A 25,449-nucleotide genomic window follows, 5' to 3' on the forward strand; every position below is an offset into this window, starting at 1 on the left:
AATGAAGGCTGGAAGAAGGAAATTCAGGGCAGTTGCTTTCCCCTGATGATAACAACTGTGATTTCCTCACTCCAGTATTCCATGGATGTGGCTATATTCTTCAGTGGGATCTCCTCTGCACTGAGGCAGGGGAGGGAATCCTGGCCTACTCTAGAAAAAGTGTTGGACAGACTTCATCTGAGAGTCACTGGGCATTTAATTGAACACCGGTATTTTCCAGCTGTTGGTATTCCTTGCAGTAGACAACTACAAGTAGACCACCTCTACAAGTAATACAGATATCTTTAGTACTTGAGTACCTTCAGAGACCTTAAAATTGTTTTAACCCAGAACCCCATCCAAGCACTACATTTGTCTGCTAAAGTATCTCTGCTGAAACCAAACATTCTTGTCAAGTTTTAGAAACTATTAGCCTTAGTCCATCTATCTTTCTTCATGCAACACAACAGACAGTTGTTCTAAATCACCCCTAAGTCACATGAGAACTTAGTCTTCTCTGAATCACATGTCATAATTACCATCATCCCCAGCATGCTCTGATTTTCTACCACAAAACATGCTTCATAGGCTTTGTCATTGGCCAAATCTGGATGTGAATGCTCCAGAAATAAAGGGTTTTTTTTCTATCTTAAGCACTTATGAAATACTCTATATGTGCATAAAGCTGAATTAAGTGTCAAAATGGATTTTAAAAAGAGAGGATACTGAAAATGATAGCTCCTGTTCTTAAGTCACTATTGTTTCTTCATTTTGCACAATAGCACCAGTGCAGTAAGTAACCAGAAAGTATAAGTAAACACAGGTTAATGCACGAATATAAAGTCATACAGGTACTAAAGCAACTCAGAGATGCCCGAGGATCTTCTAGAGCAAAAAGAAAACTGGAGGGTATCCTAGGTTGAGGGCCTTCAAACCTGAAGTCAAAAAGATATGTATGAGAATTGGTTTAGTCAAAGGAATAGGGTTGCAGTAAATTGGAATGCCCAAATAAGGTCATCTTGCAAGTTAAAGATTTTTTTTTTGACAGGGACCCTTGAATGCTTGGCTAATGAGTTTTAAAATAATTGCATTTGCAGCATCCATTCCTATAAGACTCAGCAGTGCCTATATATTTTGTTGATATCACAATTTCAATTTTGTCAGCTATATGAAGAATGATGTCTCCCTTAGCTACCTCTAAACTGAAATGTGCTTGCCTGTGGTTGCCCTAGGAACATCTTTCTCTCATCTTCATGTGTTTGATTATGCAGATCTGGAAACCAAAAGTCTCCAGGGGGCCAAAGGTGAAAACAGTCTCAGCTCCACAGGAACTTTTCTTGTGGACAATTCTAGTGTGGACTTCCAGAAATTTCCAGACAAAGAAATACTGAGAATGGCTGGACCACTTACAGCAGATTTCATTGTCAAGGTGAGCCCAATTTAGATACCTCCTTTTCCAAGCCACATCCAAACTGATGTTGCTTATAATTTCCTGAGCAGAGAGAGACTTTAGGTTCTGACATATGTTTGGAAGGCCTGTGTGTTACCCAGGAAATGTTTAATCTGAGGGTGTTGAACTAGCTGCATCCTGGACTTTATGAGAACATATGATATTTTAAGGTCATAGGAAATCTTTACTATATAATTAATAAAATATTATGTAATAATAAAATAACCCCACCTAAGAAGCCAATGTGTCATAAGTTGGTGGATATAGATTGTTTTTAAAACAGTTAAGATAAGTTGTCGGCTTATATAGGCTATCCTCAGTAAAAGAGAAATACAAACCGATAATCCACAGACTTGGTCAACTCATCATGCTTCCAATGGCAAGTTCTGTTTTCTTTTGTACTGGCAAGAAAACTAAGTTGTTTCCTTCTATCAGGGCTTCCCTACTCTTCAAGGTAATATAAAACACATTGCTGGAAGCAACATGCACGTTCTGCTGGAAAAACGTACACACTAGATGAACATTTGGGAATCACAATAAAATAAAACATATTTTTTCCTTCAGTAGGTCAGGAGGACCTGAAGGATTTCAGCTGTAAAGCTGTAAAACTTGTAATGTGTCCAGGACTCCATAAATTTTTCATCATGGGACCTGGAGCCAGAGGACATTTGATTTAAGCTAAAGCTTGATGACCCCATGGCAGCTGGAAGTAAGAATGCATCTAAGAAAATGCGATAGGCGGTAAGGTTGGAGGGAGAAAGGTTCCAGAATACGGTCCTCCGTTTCCATCTGCATGGTAGTTCTTTTTAATCCAATCCAGACGCCGGCCACATGAACGTGAGCAAGAAGCTACAAGCCATCAGAGGTAGCTCATGATAGAAATGATGCTGTAGGTAGTTAAATGATTTCCGTTAAGCGAGAAAATCCAGTAAAGAAGTGAAATATGTCTTTATTCTTTGAAGCCCCTGGAGTACCATTAAATAGACCATGTATACTATAGTAATTTCCCTAGTGGCCTTGTCAGAATTAATGCACATACTGAAATTATAAAAACTGGATTCAAGCAGCATTACATTGGAACAGCTCACATCATTGTCAAATGTGTTACATCTATCCAGTTGCCTTCTGCACCTCACCTCTTGGATAACCCAGAGACACAACAAGCCCAACACGCCTAAGTTTAACTTGTCTAGCCCCAGAAACCTACTTTATCATCTTTATTTTTTAAATCTTGCAAATACACTGTCTACCCAGACAAGTCAGAAACCTTTGATAAGGTTTCAAACCTTTGAAACCACCCTGTTTTCCCCTTCTATATGCCACCAGTCAGACTTCATCCAAACTATCTCTCAAGATTGGTCTTTCTTCTCCATCCTTCTCCTACTGTGTTAGTGCAGGCCTGTACATTTTCTCATCTGAACTAGTACCATGGACTCTCGTTTCCCAGCCTCTGGTTTCATTGCCTATGTTACCTTCCGAGTGCATTTTGTAAATCCCCTTTTCCTAATCTTTCATAACCCCTCACCATCATTCATTGCCTCTAGCTTAGATCCATAGCACAGCATCTGTTATTCTCGCTAAGCTGGATTGTGCCCACCTTTCCAACCTCACCTTTGACTTTTCTCCTTTTGTTTGAGCCCTGAATGACGGGCAGGTCCCCCAGCACCTTATACTCTCATAACCCATTACTTTGCATATGATGCTGTGCCTTCTACCTGGAATGCTCTTACCTTGTCTTCTTCTATTCTCTTCACTACCTCTTATTTCTTCTTCAAGATCTCCTTTTAGTATTCTGTGACTCTACCCCAAATTTCTATCTATATCTCCCCACCTCTGTGTTCCTTGAGGGAAGGGACTGAATTGTATTTATCTTCATATCTCCATAAGAAGAACCCAATAAGCGCTAACAAGTGCTGGATGAATAAAGAATTTTTGCCACACATCAATTGTTTAAGTAGAGCAGGTGCTGACATCTCTATTACACCCATAAGGACACTTTGCTTCAGGAGAGCTGAGTGGCTTTCCTGAATTCACAATGATGGGAAGCCTGGACTAAAAATCACATCTCTTTACTTTTGGTCCAGAATGCTTTTAATAGTCTGTGTTGCTTCTAAGAGTATATATCTTTATCTTCGAAGCTTCATTAGAAAATACTGGGAATTAAATAAATGTAATGTTATTCTAAGATAAATTATGTAATTCTTAAAGTCAATTTGCTTAAACTTTAAAATGAGCCAGGTAATTTAATAATATTTAGGAAAAAAATAAGAAAATTATCTTTTTTCCTGGTACTTCATAATGAAACAACTTTCTCTAGTTTTCCTCAGGGAAATAGCCAAAAATAAGATATTACTATTGATTAGTTATCATTTTTCATGATGTGTTACAGTTATACATATCACATGAATTAAACTTTCAGTAGCATTCAAAGTATACTCTCTTTTGCATTATGTATATAATACATATATAGAGTTGATTAATCTAATCCTCTTTATAGATATAAATGGCCATGTACCCAAGTCTCAAACCAATCTCACCTTGATAAACATTATTATAAACACTGAAGTCCATCTTCACAATTAGCAAAATAGCATCATCCTTGAGATGAGGTCATTCCTCTGGTGATCTGGTGGTATGAAGTCAGGTGATTCAGAAAGTGGAATAAACCAGATATAGAGCAGAACGCCATCAGTGTGGTGCTTACACAGAGGCCATGAGTGTCTGTGTCTTCACAAAGAGCTGTGCAACAGCTTTTTGAAGATTTTTTTTTAAAGGCATGGCAGGGTTTTATTTTTGAGATGTGGACATGTCTTTTAAAACAGTCTAGTTGAAACAAGTTCTCTTTTTTTAATTAATTTTTAATTGACAAGTAAAAATTGTACATATTCCTCATATCCAACATGTTTTCAAATATGCATACTTTGTGGAACAGCTGAACTGAGCTAATTAACTTATGTATTACTTCACATATTTATCAGTTTCTTATGTTGAAGACACTTAAAATCTATCTCTTGGCAATTTTCACAAATACAATACATTGTTATTAACTGTAGCCACCATGTTGTAGGTAGATGTCTTGAAATTATTCCTCCTAACTGAAATTTTATATCCTTCAACCAACATTTGCCCCACAATTCACTCCCACCCTAACCCCTCAGCAGCCAGCATTCTACTCTGTGTTTATATTAGGTCAATTGTTTTACATTGGACATAGAAATATTAATTTCATGCAGTGTTTGTTCTTCTGGTCCTAGTTTATTTCATTTAATGTAACGTTCTCCAGGTTCATCCACATTGTCAAATGACAGGTTTTTCTTCTTTTTTAGGCTGAATAGTATTCCATTGTGCATATATACTACATTTTGTTTATCTACCTGTTGATGAACACCTAGGTTGATTTCACATCTTGGCTATTATACTAGTGCTACATGGAACCTGGGAGTGCAGATATCTCTTCAGCATACTGATTTCATTTCCTTTGAATATATACCGAGGAATGAGATTGCTGGATCATATGGTAGTTCTAATTTTCAAAATTTTTAAAGAAATTTTTATACTGTTTTTTACAATGGCCAAATCAATTTACATTCCTACCCATAGTATCCAAGAATTTCCTTTTCTCTACATCCTTGCCAATACTTATCTTCAGTCTTTTTGATAACAGAAATTCTATCAGGTATAAGGTGATATTATAGTATTTGTTGCCTTTCCCTGATGATCAATGATGTTGAGCATTTTAAAATATACCATTTGTCTTCCCTCTTTTGAGAAAAATCTATTCAGATCCTTTGTTCATCTTTCAGATTTTTTTCTTGCTATTGAGTTGTCTGAGGTTCTTAGATATTTTGGATATTAACCCCTTATCACATGTGTGATTTGCATATATTTTTTTTCCATTCTCTAGATTGTCTCTTCACGCTGTTGTTTGTTTCCTTTGCTGTGCAGAAGCTTTTTAGTTTGATGTAATCCCATTTATCTATTTTTGCTTTTGCTGCCTGTACTTTTGGGTCATATTCAAAAAATTGCCCAACCTAGTTGAGGCTTGTCACCTATGCTTTCTTCTAGTAGTTTTCTAGTTTCAGGTCTTACATTTAAGTCTTTAATCCATTTTGAGTTGATTTTTGTGTATAGTATGAGATACGGGTTTAATTTCATTCTTCCACATATGGAAATTTTTTCAAACACTACTGTTCTTTCCTCAGCAACTTCGTCAAAAAGTGAATTGACCTTAAATTGGCAGATTAATTTTGGGGCTTCCTTCTGTTTCATTGGTCTATGTGTCTGTTTTTAGACTGGTACCATGTTGTTTTGATTATTACTGCTTTTCCAGTAGATTCTAAAATCAGGTCGTGTGATACCTTTAGCTTTTTTCCTTTTTGTTCTAGATTGTGTTGGTTATTTGGGGTATTTTGTGATTTCATGTGAATTTTAGGGTTGTTTTTTCCATTTCTGTGAAAAATGTCATTGGAATTTTTATAGCGATTCCATTAAATCTGTAGATAATGTTGGGTAGTATGGATATTTAATAATGTTAATTCTTCCAATTCATGAACACAGGATATCTTTCCATTAATTTTTGCTTTCTTCAATTTTTTCATCAATGTTCTATAGTTTTCAGTGTCTTTCACTTTCTTGATTAAATTTACTCTTAAATATTGAAATTTTTTTGGTAGCTATTATAAATGGAATTGTTTCCTTAATTTCTTTTTTGAGTGGTTTGTTATTAGTGTATAGAAATGCTATTGATGTTTATATGTTGATTTTTTTTATTCTGCAACTTTACTGAATTTATTAATAGTTCTGCTTTTTGGTGGATGCAATATATATTAATTTAAGCACTGAATTGCTTTTTGAAAAAGATATGCAGCAATCAGAATGGCCACTTGTCAGTATCTCCGTGAAATTTTATTGCCAAAGTACTGTTTTTGTTTCTTTAAAAAGGAAAATACTGTTTTGTGCAAAAGGAAGATTTTCTCATAGTGAGCAATTGTTACGTATTGCCCTTGGTTCCAAAATAATGTTATGGAATATCCTTCTCTGGCCGCCTTTAAAACTAGACTGAATTCTCATCTTGCTTCCTAGAGGAGCATTTCTTTCAAAAATTTTAAACTTGTTCCATTAGCTGTACATACATTTTTGATAATGCCAGTTTGGTGCAGTAGAATAGATGACCTGCTGCTTACTGGATGTGTGACTTTAAGTACATTTCTTTGCCTCCTCATACTTGTTACTCCTTCATGAAATGGTAATAAAATACTCCCCACTTCTGAAGGAGCCCTTGTGAAGGATTAAATTAGATAATGTGCATAAAAATGGACAGATCCAAATTACTTACTTTCTATTTTTTAAAACACTTTACCTTTCAGTAAAACCAATCACTATACTCTATTTACACAATGGCAGGAAGCTGCTTTGCTGAAGATGGTGAGTGGCTGATCCATTTACCAGTGGTATACCCAGAAACAATTTGGCAGGTGTAGTCACTAAGATAAATGGCTTTGAGAGCAGACTGGCAGTGGCATCTGTCAGTACATTAATTATTAGAGGTGATCTGGCCATCAGCTGGATAACTGGCTGGCTTAGTATCCCCTCCCTCCCTTACCATGCCATGTGCATCTTTTCTGAAGCTGCAGACCCAATGAAAGAGAATGACTTTCCCAGGTGGAAGAGTCCTTCTCAGTCATAGGTCCATTTTTCATTAGAACCTACAACTTAGCTCTGCCTGTAACAGCAGCTAAGATATTTTGGTACACATTCTGGTTTTGCCCATTTGAAAAATATATACAGAAAACCAGATTAGACAGAGAAGAAGGTGATTGATGAGTATCTAAGCTACCAAAATAGCAGAAACACACACCAGAAGAGAAAACAATAGCATGCTCAGAGCTAAGAGCACTGACTCATAAATCATGCACTGATAATGTGAGGACACTTATTTCCTGCAGAGGACAATTTTTAAAAGGTATTACATTTCTATAGTTGGGAAATTTGGTTAGAAAGGTTGGCATTATTCCAATTGTTACCAAAGTAGCATCTTTGAGAATTCTAAGGGAACAGAAACATTGCAATTTCTAATTGTATCAGTTAGAGTATTAGGGAAAGGACGATGCCTTCATATTTTGTTCTAGACAACCTTGAACATAACCTTGCATACAATTTAGGATCCAAAACTTGCTTTTATTATAAGAGGAAACAATATGAGGAATCTGGAGATAAATCCCATGTGCAAAATAATGGGAATTAACTTTATTAAGTAAGTTTATAGAATTCCCATGCATATATATACATATACACATATACACATATACACATACATATAAACATATATATACACATACATATATACATATATCTATACACATATACATATATACATATACATATACACATACATATATATACATATATATCCTTCATTTAGCAGATGATTAAGTTTATAGAATTCCCATGCATATATATAAAAATATATTTATATATGCATATCCTTCATTTAGTAGATGATTGACACGTGAGGCAGATTGACCATCCTATATAGTATCTTTTCTCTCCTAGCTTGTGATTTCATTTGGAAGATAAAAGACTAGATAGACAATTTTGAAATAATGATGCACACCATTGAATACTTAAGAAAAAAGACACATAGTAAAAGCTGTAGACATGCACTACAAGCTAATATGCCTAAGAAAGCCTTTGTGGTGGGTGGATCACTTGAGGTCAGAAGTTCAAGAGCAGCCTGGCCCACATGGTGAAACCCCATCTCTACTGAAAATACAAAAATTGACTGGGTGTGGTGGCAGACGCCTGTGATCCCAGCTACTCAGGAGGCTGAGGCAGGAGAATTGTTTGAACCTGGGAGGCAGAGGTTGCGGAGATTGCACCATTGCACTCCAGCTTGGGCAACAAGGACAAAACTCCGTCTCAAAAAAAAACAAAGCGTTTGTGATACTTGGGCAGCCTGTGAATCTTGGGTAGGAATGAAATACAGTCAGTCCTCCACATACAATAACCAAAAACAAATTTTCAACTTTCTTCTGGTGCAACAGCAATATGCATTCAGTAGAAACTGCATGTCAAGTACCTGTAAAACCATTTTTAGCACAGTACTTAATACATTTTATGAAATATTTAACATTCTATTATAAAACCTGCTTTATGTTAGATGATTTTGCCCAACTGTAGCCCAGCATAGGTATTCTCAGCACATTTAAGATAGATGTATTTCCAACTTACAACATCTTCAACTTATGATGGGTTTATTGGGATATAACCCCACTGTAAGTTGAGGAGCATCTGTAATTAATTCCTTTATCCACTGGGGGCTGAACTTTGGTAAACGTTTTATCCCAGGTTGGTTTCGCCCTGACACCCAGCCTGTTTCTAGACAGCCTCCCCATTTCAGCCAACCCGTGCTCATAAAAGGGAAAACCATTGTCCTAAGCCATGTGTTCTTGAGAGAAAAAGTTTAAGTCAACTGTAGGAAAGAAAATAAGTGAAAAGTAAGTGGTGATTCATTTTCCTACCCAACTTTTACAGGGAGTGACTCCGCCAATAAATATGCCTCTTTTGCTGACTGATGCCAAGAGTTTAGAACTGAGCTCGTTAGAATATACTGCATTTCTCATTAGATTTCACACATTGTTTTGCCAATCACACAGCAAGGTTAAGGATGCAGAGGCAGAGAACTGGTTCCTCATCTTTCTTTCACTCCTGAGAGTTGCACATCCCTGCCCAATCCTGCCTCGCTCCCCACCACCGCAAAACCAAGCTCAGCTCTGGTCACTGGTTTCCTGTCCTCCTTCCCCATCTGACCACTGGGACAGTCCTGCAAATAGGCTGTAGTCTGCTTTGCCACTTAGCATCTCCTTCTTGACAAATCTTTGCCACCATCTTTGGTCTTTAGACAACATTATACCTGTTGTTTCCAGACAAGCATCTCTGATCTACTACCCTACTCAAGGCTGCGGGCAGAATTAATCATAACCCTGAGCTAGGTAGGCTGAGCACAGTGGCTCATGCCTAGAATTCCAGAACTCCAGGGAGCTGAGGCAGGAGGATTGCTTGAGACCAGGAGCTTGAGACTAGCCTGGGCAATTTAGTGAGATCTCATCCCTATTAAAAAAAAAAAACAAACTCTGAGCTAGGAGCCTATGGGCTGAACTGCACTATTTTCTAATACGGAGGTCTGGAGTTCTAGAAAGACTAGAAAATGCTGTAAAAACTGTAAAAGTAAAGTTGGGTACTAACATTTTTGAAAATCATTTTTAATCTCCTAATGCCTAATCTTAGCATTTCAAACTGTTAAAATTATCAGGCTTGGTATCTGTGAGTTACTATTATTATGTTTTTTGTTTACATAAATAAAAACGTATAACATGTTTTTATTCACATAATCAAAAAATATATCATAGAACTTAAAAGAAAGCTAAAGAGATGTAGAAAGGGGGATTCTAACTAAATATAGATCCTAGGGATTGGGATTCCTACACATATTTGAAGACAAGAGTGTTGAAATAAAGTTGTGTATAATTTGTACATATATAAAGGCACTTAAAAAAACTGAAAAAAATTATCAGGTATTTCAAACAACAAGATGACTGCCTCTGTTGCATTCCCATAGTAAGTAGCATTTTGGCAAGTCCCCTTCACTATACTATCCTGCCTAAAAAGACAGCCTTCCAAGGAGGGTAGAAGGTACTCTTGGGGCTAGGCTTGGTGGCTTATGCCTGTAATCCCAACACTTTGGGAGGCTGAGGTGGGTGGATCACCTGAGGTCAGGAGTTCAAGACCTACCTCGTCAACATGGAAAAACCCCATCTCTATTATTAGCCAGGCACAATGGTGGGCACCTGCAATCCCAGATACTCAGGAGGTTGAGGCATGAGAATCACTTGAACCCAGGAGATGAAGGTAGCAGTGAGCCGAGATCGCACCACTGCACTCCAGCCTGGGTGACACTCCATCTCAAAAGAGAAAAAAAAGTGCTCTTGAATAAACATTGTTTTGTAATAATAGTTTCTTTTTATGATTTCATAATTTGATGATAAAATCAAGTGATCAGTAACATCTTCAAAGAAACTGCTAGCAGATGTATATAAGAAGATAATGACTCATCTAAGACTTTATCACAAATAATAGTTTGAAATTCCAAAAGTACCTGAAAGGTATATAATTCAATTGTTTGTTCATTCATTTATTCAGCCATTGTTTGGATACCCGCTATGTTCCAGACATCATAGATGATGCTGAAGAGTGATGAGCAGGATAAATGTACCTGCCTCCATGGAGTTTACAGAATATGAAAGAGAAAGATGATAAGATAACAATTATTTTAAAATTAGGTATTTATAGATCTATAAACTGCTATAAGGAAGATATTATTATTGTTGTATATCTTCGCAAGCCCGTAACAAAAGCATTTTAAAGTAGTCTTAACAGCAGTTCCTGCATTGACAGTATCACTGTCAACCATCAGAACAGCCCAAAAGTGAGTCGAGTAAACTGACACATTTAATAAACAGGTTTACCAGTTTTGCATGTTATTGTCTCCCTAGCAGACGTAATGCTGTATGTTCACGATTTCTGAGCTTTCCAAAGTCATGACATCCCTGTCACCCTGAGAGCAGTGTGAACAAGTCCTATGATACTGTGGATGCCAGCTCAGAGGTGCACAGTAGTGGCTCACCTATGGCTTCCTTTTACCTGCCTGTCCACATCAGAGCAGCGACTGAAGAGCTAAGGCAGGTTGCGGGGACCCCTGACTGCCAGCCTGCTTGCTGGCCCATCTGAAGCAACAGTTTCTACATCAGTAAGAGAAAGAAGCTTAAAGAAAAATCCCAAAGCTCACAGAGTTTTCCCAATGAAAAAGGAAAAGGTGTTTTCACAGTGCTTTATCTAGAAAAGGCTTTGTGTGCCTAATGATGTCTTCATGTGTTTATAATTTCTCCTTGATTCCTTTATTTTACATGGACTTAAAGCTCAACCATAACCCCACACACACATTTTCATGGCCCTCCATCTCTATCATGACAGTGCAGTCAACTGCTATGGAAAAGTTTTTGTCTTTTACTGTCAGCGAGAGAAGTCATCATGTTGAATTAGAAACACTGAAACATTGTGATTATAGGAAGAAGAACTTTGTTCAAACACTCTTTTTTATTAACATAAGGAGGTCAAAATTACATACACCAGATGTGTTAATTCCCTACACCAACCATGTCAGACTGGAGCTTTCTAGCACAGGGTTTCTCCAAGTATTAGGATGTTTTATCCTCTTCACTTTGGCCATAAGAAGCTACAATTTTTTCCCTTACTTCCCAGGATTCAGGTTAGCATTCCAAAAAGAACATGTGCAAAAACAAACAAACAAAAACCCTCATCTCTTTGAGCCTAAACAAATACTCTGGTCTTTTATTTTTTCATGAATCTTGTGTTTAAATGAGAGTTCTTTTCTGAAAGCTTTCCAGTGTGATAACCACACATCCCAAGAGAGCTAGAGGCTTTTGCGAGCTAAAAAAAAAATAACTTTCCAAGGAATTTGATTAATACTACATCCCTAAGCAAGCAATTAGCTACCCTTGTATCTGACACATAAAAATGAGAAATAGAAATCTATAGGCAGTGCCCTTTTTTTGTTAAAGACACTATTACTTCAGCTGTTTTTGTTTTAAAGTAGGGAATGGTATCACTGCTTATTCTAATTAGAAAATACATGAAACCTCCACAGGGTTCAAAATCCCAGGGTAATATGAGACATTCTGTAGGTTTGGTCTCTGCCTTCTTTCTACCTCTCTCAGACTTTGTGAGAAACATTTTCATATTCCCATCTAAACTCCAAAAACTGATGTAGAGTTTAGCATCCATCAGTTTTTCTTGGCCCTATTTCTTCAATATTCTTATTTTCCCCCTGCATCCTAGATGTTTAATCCACTTGTTAAATTAAGTAGCAAAGATAGGGCTATCTTTATAATGATCTGAAGACCAAATCCATCAATTTATCCTAGATTATGAGCAATTAAGAAAATGTAAGACTTAAAAACCCTTAACTAAGACTTAGGGCAGGTGGTTCAGTTGGACTCTGATACTTATGTAATTGTTGTAATGCAGAGTAAGAAGTAATCCTCTCAACTATCCTTGGAACCTCCTTATAATAAATAGTACAAACCTTGCCCAACAGTCTAAATGTTGCATCATTCTGTCTTCATGACATTGTTGACATAAGGCACTTTTTACTTCTCTTCACTCAACCTTGTACTCTTAAGAACCATTAAGGACTTCTTGTTTCACATGTCCCCTGCTAAAAAAAAAAAAAAAAAAAAATGTTGTACTTTCTGTTAAGCACCAGTTTTTTTCTTGTTGTTGTTGTTTTACTTTAGGTTCTGGGGTACATGTGCAGATGATGTAGGATTGTTAAATAGGTAAATACATGACAAGGTGGTTTGCTGCCTCCATCCCCCGTCACCTATATCTGGCATTTCTCCCCATGTTATATCTCCCCAACCTTCCCACCCTCCCGCTGTCCCTCCCCTAGCTCCATCCCCCAACAGGCCCTGGTGTGTGATGCTCCCCTCCCTGTGTTCATGTGTTCTCACTGTTCAACACCCACCTATGAGTGAGAACATGCAGTGTTTGATTTTCTGTTCTTGTGTCAGTTTGCTGAGAATGATGGTTTCCTGATTCATCCAAGTCCCTACAAAGGACACGAACTCATCATTTTTTATGGCTGCATAGTATTCCATGGTGTATATGTGCCACATTTTCCTTGTCCAGTCTATCATTGATGGGCATTTGGGTTGGTTCCAGGTCTTTGCTATTGTAAACAGAAGCACCAGTTTTATTTAAAAGTAAATAAATTGTCTTTAAGTTAATTGTTTGTATAATGTAAATTGGTGTTTTTCAGTTTGATTCTTAAACTATCAACATTTGAATTACCTAGATCTCTGGGCATGGGCACAGGAATTTGCATTTTAGCAAGTGTCTAGTTGGTAACTTTGCACACTCAAATATGTGAATCACTAAATTGACCAGAAGCCCAATATATGTCTCTGAATGGGAAGTGCTGTTTAATTCTTCAACTCTTCTTTTTTCTTAGCCAAAACCAGTATCTTTTATTTTCCACAGTGTATAATTTTCTTAGAACATATTGTCTGTTTCTGAATCTACATTTAAAAATCCACATAATTTTATCTATTATACCAAAGAGGTTGGAAATAAAGAAGGGGAAGGGAATATCATCAGAAGATGATAGTGAAATCGCACACTGAGATATTGCTATCCCTGTTCTGTGGCAACAGAACTGAGAAGAGAGTGATAGCGAAGGCCATGCAAGGATGGTTCAACGATAAAATGGTAGGATACATGAGACTGCCATCGCCACTTCTCCCCCGAAGCAGTCCCTCACACAGCCTAACACCATCAGCACTACCACGTGCCCTTGTTCGAAGCTGCAAGGGACCAGAAAGCACCCCACTGTCACGTTACTTCTTGTACTTTTCTGTTGACTCCCACAGATTCGTAACTCGGGCTCAGCTGACAGTACAGTCCAGTTCATCTTCTATCAACCCATCATCCACCGATGGAGGGAGACGGATTTCTTTCCTTGCTCAGCAACCTGTGGAGGAGGTAATGGTGTTCACTTAGTCTAGAAACTGTTGTCTTGTGTGAGGAATTTCTTGGGTATTATAAGAGTAGAGTAACTTGAGCGTGGAAGAAATTTTGTGTTGTAGTAGGCCGGATGCTTTCGTCGGAACAGAGCAGAATCTCACAGCCCTCCGGTAAGGCAGATGCCTCCGCCAAGATGCTGAAGACGTTTTTGACTGTCGAATCCCATTAGAGGAAACAGTCTTTACTTCTTTCTTTGATTTTGTAGAAGGCCAGAAATAGAAATATTCTAATTTGGGAACAGTAGTCCTGGAGCAGGCAGGTCTATTCACTTATATAAACTACTCCACTGGTTGAGGTAAAGTCACCTATTCAGCAATCAATTAAGGAGCGTTTATCAGGCTTACTTAATTAGAGAAAATAGTTTGTTACCAGGAAAAAAAAATCTCTGCATTATAGACTTAGACTCAATTATTTTTCAACTCCACCCCATCATCTATGCATTAAAGGAAATGCCATTTGCTTTATTTATTCATTAAAATGCGTCTCTCCTGAAAAGTCATGAAATCAACTCCCTGTCTCTGCTCCATATCATATTTGTAACATGAACAGCATTTTGTGTTACTAGAAAAGGTTTTTTCCTCATTTTCTGCTCATCATAATTATAGTGTTTGCATCATGATTGCACTAAACGATTTCCCAATAATTTATTTAGATATTTCTCTGAAGTAGATCATTTAGTTTATTTAACTTTTATACTTGTATAATACAATGAATAACTTAATACCTAAGTATTTTTCTCCTTTCAAATGATTTTCTTGGTATAAACACTCAGGAGTGAGACTGTTAGATCACGGAATTTCAGAATTTTTGTGGCTATTGGCACATATTACCAAATTCTTTCCAGAAGGATAACAACCAGTGTGTGAATATTTTAGATTCATTGCCAACTGAGTCAGTATTTGTGGATTATCATTTTTCTAAGTTTTTCTAATGTAATGGATATAAAATTGCATGTCTATTCTTTTGAAAATTAGCACATTAAGTAAATTCCAGCTCTAGTTTTATGGAAGCCAGTTAATTGGCTGACTTTAAATAGCTAAGCCACGTAAGTATCACTAGATTAAGTTGACAAGAATAAGAAGATGATACCTGAAAATGGAGGCAAATAATTAACCATAAATTTTTGGAGAACATTGTATGATGTGATTCATCTTTACCTATGTTGTTTCCATCTACACAGTGTAAACAAACCACTGAAAAATGTGGTTCTATGGAGCAAGGTTGGATTTTAGCATAAAAGAAGTCAGTAGGAGTGCCATGAAGTACTTTTACTCAGTTGATAAAAAAAAACTGTCAATTCAACATTTTAAGCATTTCAATAGAATGAGTATTTCTAGTTGTTTTATCTGTCATGAATAGAAAATTGTTTAGCTGGCACATACATACCAGTAATCTCAGCACTTTGGGAGGGCTCAGTGGCTCACACCTGTAATCCCAGCACTTTGGGAGGCCAAGGCAGAAGGATGGCTTCAGGCCAGGAGTTCGAGACTAGCCTGACCAACATGGCAAAACACCATCTCTACTAAAAATACAAAAATTAGCAGAGTATGGCGGCGCGAGCCTGTAATCCCAGCTACTCAAGAGGCTGAGGTGTGAGAATCGAAACCAGGAGGCGGAAGTTGCTGTAAGCTGAAATCTCACCACTGCACTCCAGCTTGGGTGACAGAGCAAGACTCTGTCTCAAAAAAAAAAAAAGAAAATTGGTTTGTTTAAAAATGAGCTTTCAATTACTTTGATGTTCCATGGGAATATATTATTTTGATATATTTACTAATGACTAGCATGGGAAATAGTTTCAAGGAAAGAACCTAAGGGGTTTTTTTTCTTTTTAAAAAATGAAAACCTTGCTTTGTGAGAAATAGCAATTCAGTTATATGCACACATAGAGCTGCTATTAGAGTATAATGTCAGCAACCTTGGTAACAGTTTATTGTGTAATAAAGACATTGATGTTAGATTCACATGGATCTTACTTCTTTGGGCCTCATTTTCCTTACATCAGAATGGAGAAGTAGAACTGTCAGTGGTTTTCAGATGTTTCTGGGTTTCAAACCTTACGAAGCCAGAATAAAAGGAAGACTGCTCTAAGTGAAGGGGTGTGTAGATCAGCCTTCCTTCTTCTCTATTCTGAAATTTTCTGAAGTTTCCAGTTTGAAAATTACTGAAGAAATAGTCTCTAAGTTATCTTCTCTGTTTCTGGTTCCAGATTGAACTGGTTGGACATTTTGCTAAGCAAAAATTGCTACTCCAAATACCTGGAAAACTTTAGAAAACATGATTATCTGATGATTTGGGTTGTTTGCTTCCTTTTTGCTCTAACCTTTCATTTTATATGTGCTGTAACAGCTTTGAAGCAACAGACTTAGCTGACAAATTTTGATTTTGAAAAATAATCATCTCAGATGAATAATTTACTTGTTCCAGTATTTTATTACGTGACAAATTCTGTCCCTGTGTAGAAATTATTATCTGAAAAATTATAAAATGATTAGTCTGTTATAAAATTAGATGCTTTTAGAGTACAATGTAATTTAAAAGTGCAAATACATTTACTTATTTAAAATGTCATTTTGCTACTTGATTTTTTTTATAAAACAAATATTAGGTGGAAAAAGGGTTCTTATCCATTGCTTTCATTATGTTTCATGCTTTTCATCTTTATAGTCAAATTTTAAAAGGCCCTTCCTTTAGGGTCTTTAATGAACAATTAATTTTTGTGGGTGGTCTGAGAACACAGCCTTAAGCCAGGCAATCTGGCTCATAAACCTCCTTCTGATTTCCTAAAATCTTTTGCAAGCCCCTTAATGATTTAAATCTTGCTTCCTAATATATATTTAGCAATAACTGCACTCAACCCACCTGCTAGCGATAATGTATTTGGCAGATTGATTAGGATAAGAATGATACAAACAGCCTAATTTTTTAAAAGTCTCTATGTACATTTATTTTTCACTCCAAGAATCTAAATCTTGATCACCACCCTATCAGAAATCCACAGGACAATAAAAGGCAGGTAGGAAAAATAAAACATATGAAGAGAGTTAACTATTACTCAACAATGCTTTTTTTTAAGAGAGCCTTCTTTAAACAGTGACAATTTATGGGTGGAGGCTAAGAAATGTTGGCTAGAGAATTTTAAAAGAAAATGACAGAAAACTTTGAATATAACAAAAATAGAACAGTAATAGGGAGGTGTTTTTATCAATTCTTCAGGGAAACAGGATTCATGATGTCTATTGTTGGAATCTCAATGGTCCATTTATTCAACTCAACCCACTCAGGTTGAATTTGGGCAAAAATAATGTTCCCAGGCATTATTTATTGTCAGTGGGATCTTATCCTGTGCTGCCCCCCCCCCCATGTGCAAAGGGAGCAATGTGGGGTTTATTTTATTTATTTGTTTGGGAGTTTATTCTTCCTTATGCCCCAGGTACTAAGGAGACAATCGAGCATTCTTGTACACGATGGTGGATAAATACTGATGGTCTTTTTTGGATAGAGAATTCTGCATTATATATTTGGATCATACAAAAGTAACAAAAAGAACAGTTCTTACCACAGAGTCTCATTATCTGGCTGAGCCTTTATAAAGTTCAAGCCTTATTATTATTTGATTATTAAGATTTGAGAGGATTACTTGAGAAAAGCACAGTACTTGAGGTCTGCAAAAATTAATGAGCCTTCCAATTATGTGTCTTTTTTCCTGGAAATGACTAAGGCTTTGGGGAATAATTTCCATTGATGTGAGCTGGCCAAAATGCATAAAGAAATATATTGCATTGGCATGTACGTTTAAACTTGCCTGGATGGTTTGATACTACAGGTTACCAGCTGACATCAGCTGAGTGCTACGATCTGAGGAGCAACCGTGTGGTTGCTGACCAATACTGTCACTATTATCCAGAGAACATCAAACCCAAACCCAAGCTTCAGGAGTGCAACTTGGATCCCTGTCCTGCCAGGTCAGTCAAATTTACTAGTTCATTTGTCATAAACATAACTCAAGTTCCAAATATGTTTCTTAAAATGAAATGTTTTAATTAAAAATAAAATGAAATTACACATAAATAAGTGTTGCCATCTAGTGTCCCTTTCTAATCATGTGTTATTAGTACCCTGCTCCTTGCTCTTGCTGTTATGCAAGGCCATCTCCGTCTACAGACTTTGCTTTTATAAAGCAGCAGGTGTGCTCTTCAGAGTCATTTTCTCTTCTGATTTCCTTTCATCCTACTTCCTTGTTTCTTTCCTTAACAAGGTCAATGGACCACTCAATGTTCTTTTTGTTTGTTTGTTTCTTTCTTTCTTTCTTTCCTTAACAAGGCCAATGGACCACTCAATGTTCTTTTTGTTTGTTTTTGTTTTGTTTTATTTTTGAGATGGAGTCTCCCTCTGTCACCCAGGCTGGAATGCAGTTGTGCAGTCTTGGCTCACTGCAATCTCCGCCTCCTGGCTGAAGCGATTCTCCTGCTTCAGCCCCCCGAGTAGCTGGGATTACAGGCGCCTGCCACCACGCCCAGCGAATTTTTTGTGTTTTTAGTAGAGATCGGGTTTCACCACGTTGGTCAGGCTGGTCTCAAACTCCTGACCTCAGTCGATCCACCTTCCTTGGCATCCCAAAGTGCTGGAATTACAGGCATGAGCCACCATGCCCAGCCAATGTTCTCAATCAATGTGATGGCACAACATTCTCAGGATTTTTTCCATTTTATCTCTGTTCCTGATCAGGGACATGAGCAGAGCAGACCATATTTCAGGGCTACAACTGATCCCTTCTAGCCTGTCCACACTGATTACATAGAGTCAAAACCAACTTTAGAAGAGTTCTGCCTTTGAACACACTCAGTCTTTGCTAAAGAGAAAGCAGAACTTATTCCCAGTAATCAGATTCTCAAAAGGTCTTTTAAATTAGAAGCTTTAAATAGGCACTTGACACTTTCACACATGATTATTTGCTTTTTGGAAACCACAATTAGCCCTCAGATTATTTGCAGCGTCAAGAATCTGCCTGATAAATGAAATATCTCAGTCATAGAAGTGCAGGTCAAGAATCTTTTCATGGGGGTAACATTTGCCTTTGCAATCACAACACTTGCTGGTGATTCTCTTTAGTATAAAGTAACTTACTCATCCTCAACTTATAAGAGAAAATGTAAGAAAAGCCTCCCCCTACAAAAGCAGTCATGAATACCAAATGATAAAGATTCATTTTCAAACTCCTTGAATTTTTGAGAAACACCTCAATGTTATTTTTTTAAATCATAGTATACTAATTATGTAGGCATAAAAAGAAAGCTTCAACTCATTAAAATATGACTTGGGCAATGTTGATATAAATCATTCTATTTTGAGGTTATAAGCAATGCAATTTTAGTTTTTGTTTTCTGCCATTAATTCCTTAAGGTGTATGTTTCTGTACTCTTCTATATTTATATTTACGAATACTAAGTTCTACATGTGATATGAAATTGCTGTTATTAATTAATTCATAGGAACCATATTATCTACCTCATAAAAGTGAACTCAGAATAACAGGTTTTCATTAAAGGAACAAAAAGAATAGATATTTTATAAGTGTAAAATTTAGGCAAAGTTTAATTTAGCATCATATTACACCAGAAAATTACATATTAAAAATTGGATACAATATAAAAACTGAATAAGGTGTTGAAATTGTGGTTGGATTTCTTTATTTTGGAAATCTTAAGGGTTTGAAGTTTTTAAGCCAAGACATTTATAACCCATGCAATTTGATTTCATTTTAAAATTATTCCACTTATACTTTTTTATGCATACCTGTAATAAGAAAACCAATGTGCGAAAGGCATAGTTATCCTAATTCAGAGAGGTCAAGTCAGCCCTAGAGAGACCTTGAAAGTCTTTTACACATTTCCATGAAAATCTGTACATGTATTTCTAGGAGAAATTAGAGCTTCAATTCCCACAATTTTATAAAGTTTTTGCCCACTAAGAAAAAATTATCAATTAAAAGATGGCCATGGAAGGGAGTTGTGTGAAACAAAAGCATTTTGTTAACAATTTGAAGGAAGTGTTTATAATTAGAAAACTTTACTCCTTCTTTCTGGCCTCTAACTTTTACCCACTCTTGTCTGTTGGAGAAACATTTTTGGCCTATTTCTTATTACCCCAAGCAAAAGGCCATTCTACAGTAAAAGAAGTCTGCCTGTGCAATTTATGCCTTTTCTGTGTCCTGTGTTATTTTAAAAAATTTAATACAGCACATGAATAAATGTTGGGACAGGTGGCTATTTAAAAAAGAAACACATGAAGAAAGATAAGTGAGAAAAGGAAAAAAAAATAAGAGGCAAATGTCAGGAAGCTGATTTTTTATTGAAGAAGTAATTAGACAAAACTGAGCAGTAGGAAAGGTCTAAGGGATAGTTGCTTCAGAAAATGTAAGTATGCTACTCTGAGGTTAAGATACTTCAGGAATTACCATGAAATTCACTGAACTCTTTTGCATACCTAAGATCAAAGCAACTCTTCTGAATTCTAAGAGAAAATGAGAAGTCATCATCTAAGAAAAGTAGATAGAAGAGACTCCGTAAAATAGATCTGCTCTTCCATCAGACATTGCAGAATCAAACTCTCAGGGAGCTGTTCTCTCACCCAGATTTCATGATCTAATGGTAAAATCAAGAGTGAACAATGACATTCAACCAATACTTTTGTGTCCAAATTTAGAAATTCCCAAAAGGTAAAACCAACATTCTTGGTATAAAGTCACATATTTTTAATTTCAAAAGAGATTTATTATATCTAGCCCCTGAGATATTTATTCATTTTTCCTGAATCACACTAGGATTTTTACCTATTATAACATTTATAAGTAAAGTCCCTTGTAAGAAAAGGGAAGGAAAAAATGAAAAAGAAAATGTAAATGTTTTTAAAGCAAAGTCCCAGTTAGATAGCCAACTTTATTCCCTATCAAAGCTTGCAGGTGCCATTGACAGCAAACACCGCATCAAACAATTAAGTCTATTACCTTATATTTATTAATTTACCCTTCTGGGCTTCTGTTTTCTCACCCATGAAACTGGAAGAAAGGGTCATTTGTTGTTAAATGAGTGGTTTTCAAACTGTGCCCACAGAACCTGTTGTTCCACAGTTGTTTAAATTTTGTGTTATATATTTTAAAGTATTTTAAAATAATAGTTCACAAAAAAAATATTCAAACGTGTTAAACAACTAATTTTAACTGATTTACACTAAGTTAAATTATAAAACTTGTAACAGTTGCATAAGTGTTTTACAACCAAAGTAAATGCTTTTGCCTTCATCAAGTTCCTCGGTTATGTCTAGTTGAAAAAATAAGTATCCTAAGATTGCAAGGTAAGCTGTAAAAACACGTTTCATTACCAAACACACTCTGTGATAATAAGAGTTTTCTCATTACTACATATCTAATACCAAAACAACGAAGAAATAAACTAGATACGGCCACCAGTAGCCATAATCCCTGATAACCACTCATCGTGTTTACCAAACTATCTTCCTTATTCTCATTATTTTGCTTTGTAATAAGTAAACATTATACATTTGAACTAATCAACTAGAATCATAAGTATCATCAGCATTGGGTCTATACGTTTTGGTCTTTTACACAATGTAAAGCCTCCCAATGACCAGGATATTTCTAAGTCACTGCAAGTCATTGTGTCCATGGCCCCTTCCAACTTCAAACTCAATGACTGTAAATACCAGTTATTATTTTAGTTTTGGGAAGTTTACAACAGCTTCCTAAATACATGAACAACTTCTAGGAATTGTTTCAAATCAACAGAGAATAGGCAACCAGTGGCATGGAGGGGTCTCAAGAATATCTCACTCCACACATCTGTCTATTTTTCGGTTCTCATTTTCTTTTCCTTTTGTTCCCATCATCTTCTTTCTTTGCTTTCCCATCTCCTTTTTTGTTCCTCTTTCTTATACTCACTGACAACATCCACTGTCTTCCATGGTGGTCGATTAATTCATCTAGTAGTTCTTGAGGCTGAAGAGACTGTTGACAGCTTGCCTATACTCTTCAAAATAATTTTTATGTTTTCATGGCTATTTTGCTGATCTTAAATGCTAACTTAGAAATGTTGATAAAAGACTATAATGAAAACAGTGAAACTCACTAATAATCCCCAGTGCCCGCAGATAACCTCTGTTAATGCTTTTGCCGGATTTCTTTCCAGTCTTGTCTCTAACTCATAACATAATTGAGATCATACTTTATACAGTAGATACTTGGAATTGAATAATTTGGCATTCTTGGTTTTCGTTCTTCTATAAGCAAGCCTGAATATCCATGACACATAGTAATTTGACCATGCACTGAGGTAGGAATTTAAGTCCACTGGACTATAAGACCAACAACTGAGCCTTGCTGGCTGCCCAGCAGTTTCATCCCAAGAGGGCTTTGTTGCTCTTTGCCGGTGTCATTTGCACAGTCATTTTTCTGAAATATTAAAACGCTTTGTTTCCTGGCCAAAAGTGGTCTTAAACAGGGAGCCAAAACTTAATCCTTATAAGGGAAGTGAAGAGAAAGTCAAGTATAAAGCTTTAATGACTTTTAGCTAAAATTAATAAGGATTTTCATTAGTGACTTAGATCTATGACATCACTAAGCCCACCATATGCTCTGTACACAGTATATTACATGTTCTACTGGTAGTCCCAACAGGCGTTCCCAGAGATCCAGAGATATACTCCTCCTGCATGTCAGGGATCAGCACGTTTGTTTTCTGCTTCGTACATTTAACACTATGTTCTGTGTGTTCTCTCATGTGACTAAGACATTTAGAATCTAGTCAAATGTAAAATCCTCTCTTACGCCTACCATGCTATAACCATAGCTTCTGTCTTACACCCCGGGAAATTTTTTTTGGGATTTATGCAGTGATGTGTGGCATTTTTACCTCTTGGGTGAAAGGTCAGGTCCATCATGTGGCCAGAAAGCCTCAAAGTATAACTCTGTGGTTCAGCAACAACTAAAAAGCCATGGTATGAATTCAGATGATAAACACCTTGATGTTTTCAAAGCACTTTTAGATGTAAACTATACAACATTTATCCTTACATATCTTAGTCTGTGAGACGGTAAGACAGTTAAGACCATCTAGAGGAAATTGTGCAAGTTACTCTTTGTGAGACAGAGAACCACCTTTGCAGATTTTTTTTCTTTGTTTTGGCACAGACCTTTAGTTTGCCCTCCAAGGCAGTAATGAAGGGGGCTTAAATTGGCAAGAGGTGGACAAGTGAAAAAAGGTATCACTCATCACACTATCATGGCCACAGTCAGCAAACAAATCTGTTTCTAGCTGAAACTGCATCCAGATTCCGCCTTCCCTCAAGGAATTCAGAGCAGCAGTCCTCAACAAATGCCCAAACTTGTATACCCCAAGCAGCAATTCTTGGCAAGTTCAAGTGGACTTTTTTTTTTTTTGTCCAGCTCCATTTAGTTTCACAGTAAATTGCATAAATTATCTCTGGCCAGGAATCCAAAAAAAAGTCTCAGAATTAAATTTTAATGCAACTACAAAGAAATACTCTGCATCAGAACAAGTATTATGTGTAGTAGGCATGTAAAAGACCAGATTCTCACACTAACTTGATGACCAACTAGTCAATGCCAGTATAACCTGATGTTTAGGAGTGGGAGCTTTGGCATAAAACGTCCTGGCTTGAGACCCTGGCTCTGTCGCTTACTAGTTGAGTAGCCTTTGGCAAATTCCTTATTCCCACTAAGCTTCAGATTTTTTCATCCTGTGAAGTGAGGATAATAACAATACTTACCTCATAAAGTTGTTATGAGGAATACATGACATAATACCTTTAAAGAGCTTAGCAGAGTGTCTGACTCATGATAAGCACTTAATAAATGTTAGCTGCAGCAGCTACAATGACTAAGATCATGGTTTTGATGATGTTGCTGTTAGCTCAGTGAAACTCCTAAGCTCTCCAGAAGTCGGCTTTCTCACCCATGAAAGGAAAAGAGGGAACTCTAGAATTTTACATGGGTCATAGCGTGCGTCTGTAATCCCAGCTACTCGGGAGGCTGAGGCAGGAGAATTGCTTGAACCCAGGAGGTGGAGGTTGCAGTGAGCTGAGATTGTGCCACTGCACTGCAGCCTGGCACCTGGCGAGAGAGTGAGAATCTGTCTCAAAAAAAAAAAGATAGTTCTCTGCTGTTTTAACAACAGGAGCTATAAGTCGTAGGAAAATATGATCTTGAGAGTAAATCACATCTATCAGATTTTTAAAATATAATGATCACAAGAAATTAAGATAATTGGCAACTCCTGAAGTCTCAGTTAACAAGTGTCTGATGACCTCTACTTTACCAGCTATAAGACATGCCATTTCTTTTACATGGGATTTATGCCAGGTGTGTCTCCAAAAAAAGCTGAGTGTAAGGATAAGAAAATGGTTAACTTATTTAGCAATCACAGTTTAATGAAATGTTTTCTTAATTATGAAGGTCTTTTAGTTTTACTCCAGTAAGTAAATGATTTAGAAAAGTAACTTCTTACCTTTTAATCAACCCCATTTAAGTATACTATTTTGTGCAGCTAATGAGTAAACAATAAGAAAAAAATACCCATAAAATCTCATTTCCACATTCATGCATTATTCATAAAGAGATAAATGAAGCAACGTTAGGGTGCTTCTTAGAATGGATGATCATATCCTTCCCATGCTTATACATACACCACACATCATCAGACAATCACATAATCAACTACAACTCAATTATCTTGGAAATTCAATTTTCTACAAAGCCAGATCATCCCTAATAATAATATCACTTCTTGTAATACATTTTAAAGTTTTTAAAAGTGTAATTATTTGTGTAATTCTTTGAATTGGCCTTCGAGTTAATGGAGTAGGTATTGTTACCATCCTGATTTTTTTTTTAAGCTCAGATGTTATTTGTGTTGTTTTCTTTTAACTTCAGTCAGTTTGTAGCCACAAGACTTTACTAGCTAAGTAACTTCTTATCTAGGCCTGAGTTTTGCCATCTGTAAAATAAATATTCCTGTCAGAGAATTCCTGTGAGAATTCATGAGATAACATATGTAAAGCCCTTAGTAAGGTGCCAAGCCCTCACCAAACATCAGCTATCACGATTAAACTGAGACACAGACCGGTAAAACAACTCACCCAGTGTCACTTCTGTTTGAAGTTTATAAGGTGCCTTCACATCCATTATCTTATTTATTTTTACAGTCCCTAGAATAGTAGGCCAGGTGTTGGCACCTATACTTTACAGATGAAAAAAATTGAAGCTCAAAGAGGTTAAGTGTTAGGGCCACTTGGCAAAAGCAGGCTGGGATGTGGATCTAAGTTATTCC

The 25,449-nt window shown here is 36.6% G+C and overlaps 1 protein-coding gene across 6 annotated transcripts in view; it reads left to right on the forward strand.

Annotated features, from left to right (window-relative positions):
- The window catches only part of ADAMTSL1 (ADAMTS like 1), a 1,072,914-nt gene that overhangs the window by 774,195 nt on the left and 273,270 nt on the right, over positions 1-25,449 (forward strand). For all 6 annotated transcript variants that reach the window (XM_078369765.1, XM_078369768.1, XM_035306411.3 and 3 more), the window contains 3 exons: positions 1,251-1,408; positions 13,936-14,047; positions 17,913-18,051. In XM_078369765.1, coding sequence (XP_078225891.1) covers positions 1,251-1,408; positions 13,936-14,047; positions 17,913-18,051 — 409 coding nt within the window. The remainder of the gene's footprint in view (positions 1-1,250; positions 1,409-13,935; positions 14,048-17,912; positions 18,052-25,449) is intronic.

This window comes from Callithrix jacchus, chromosome 1 (assembly GCF_049354715.1).
Source record: "Callithrix jacchus isolate 240 chromosome 1, calJac240_pri, whole genome shotgun sequence".
Lineage (NCBI taxonomy): Eukaryota > Metazoa > Chordata > Mammalia > Primates > Cebidae > Callithrix > Callithrix jacchus.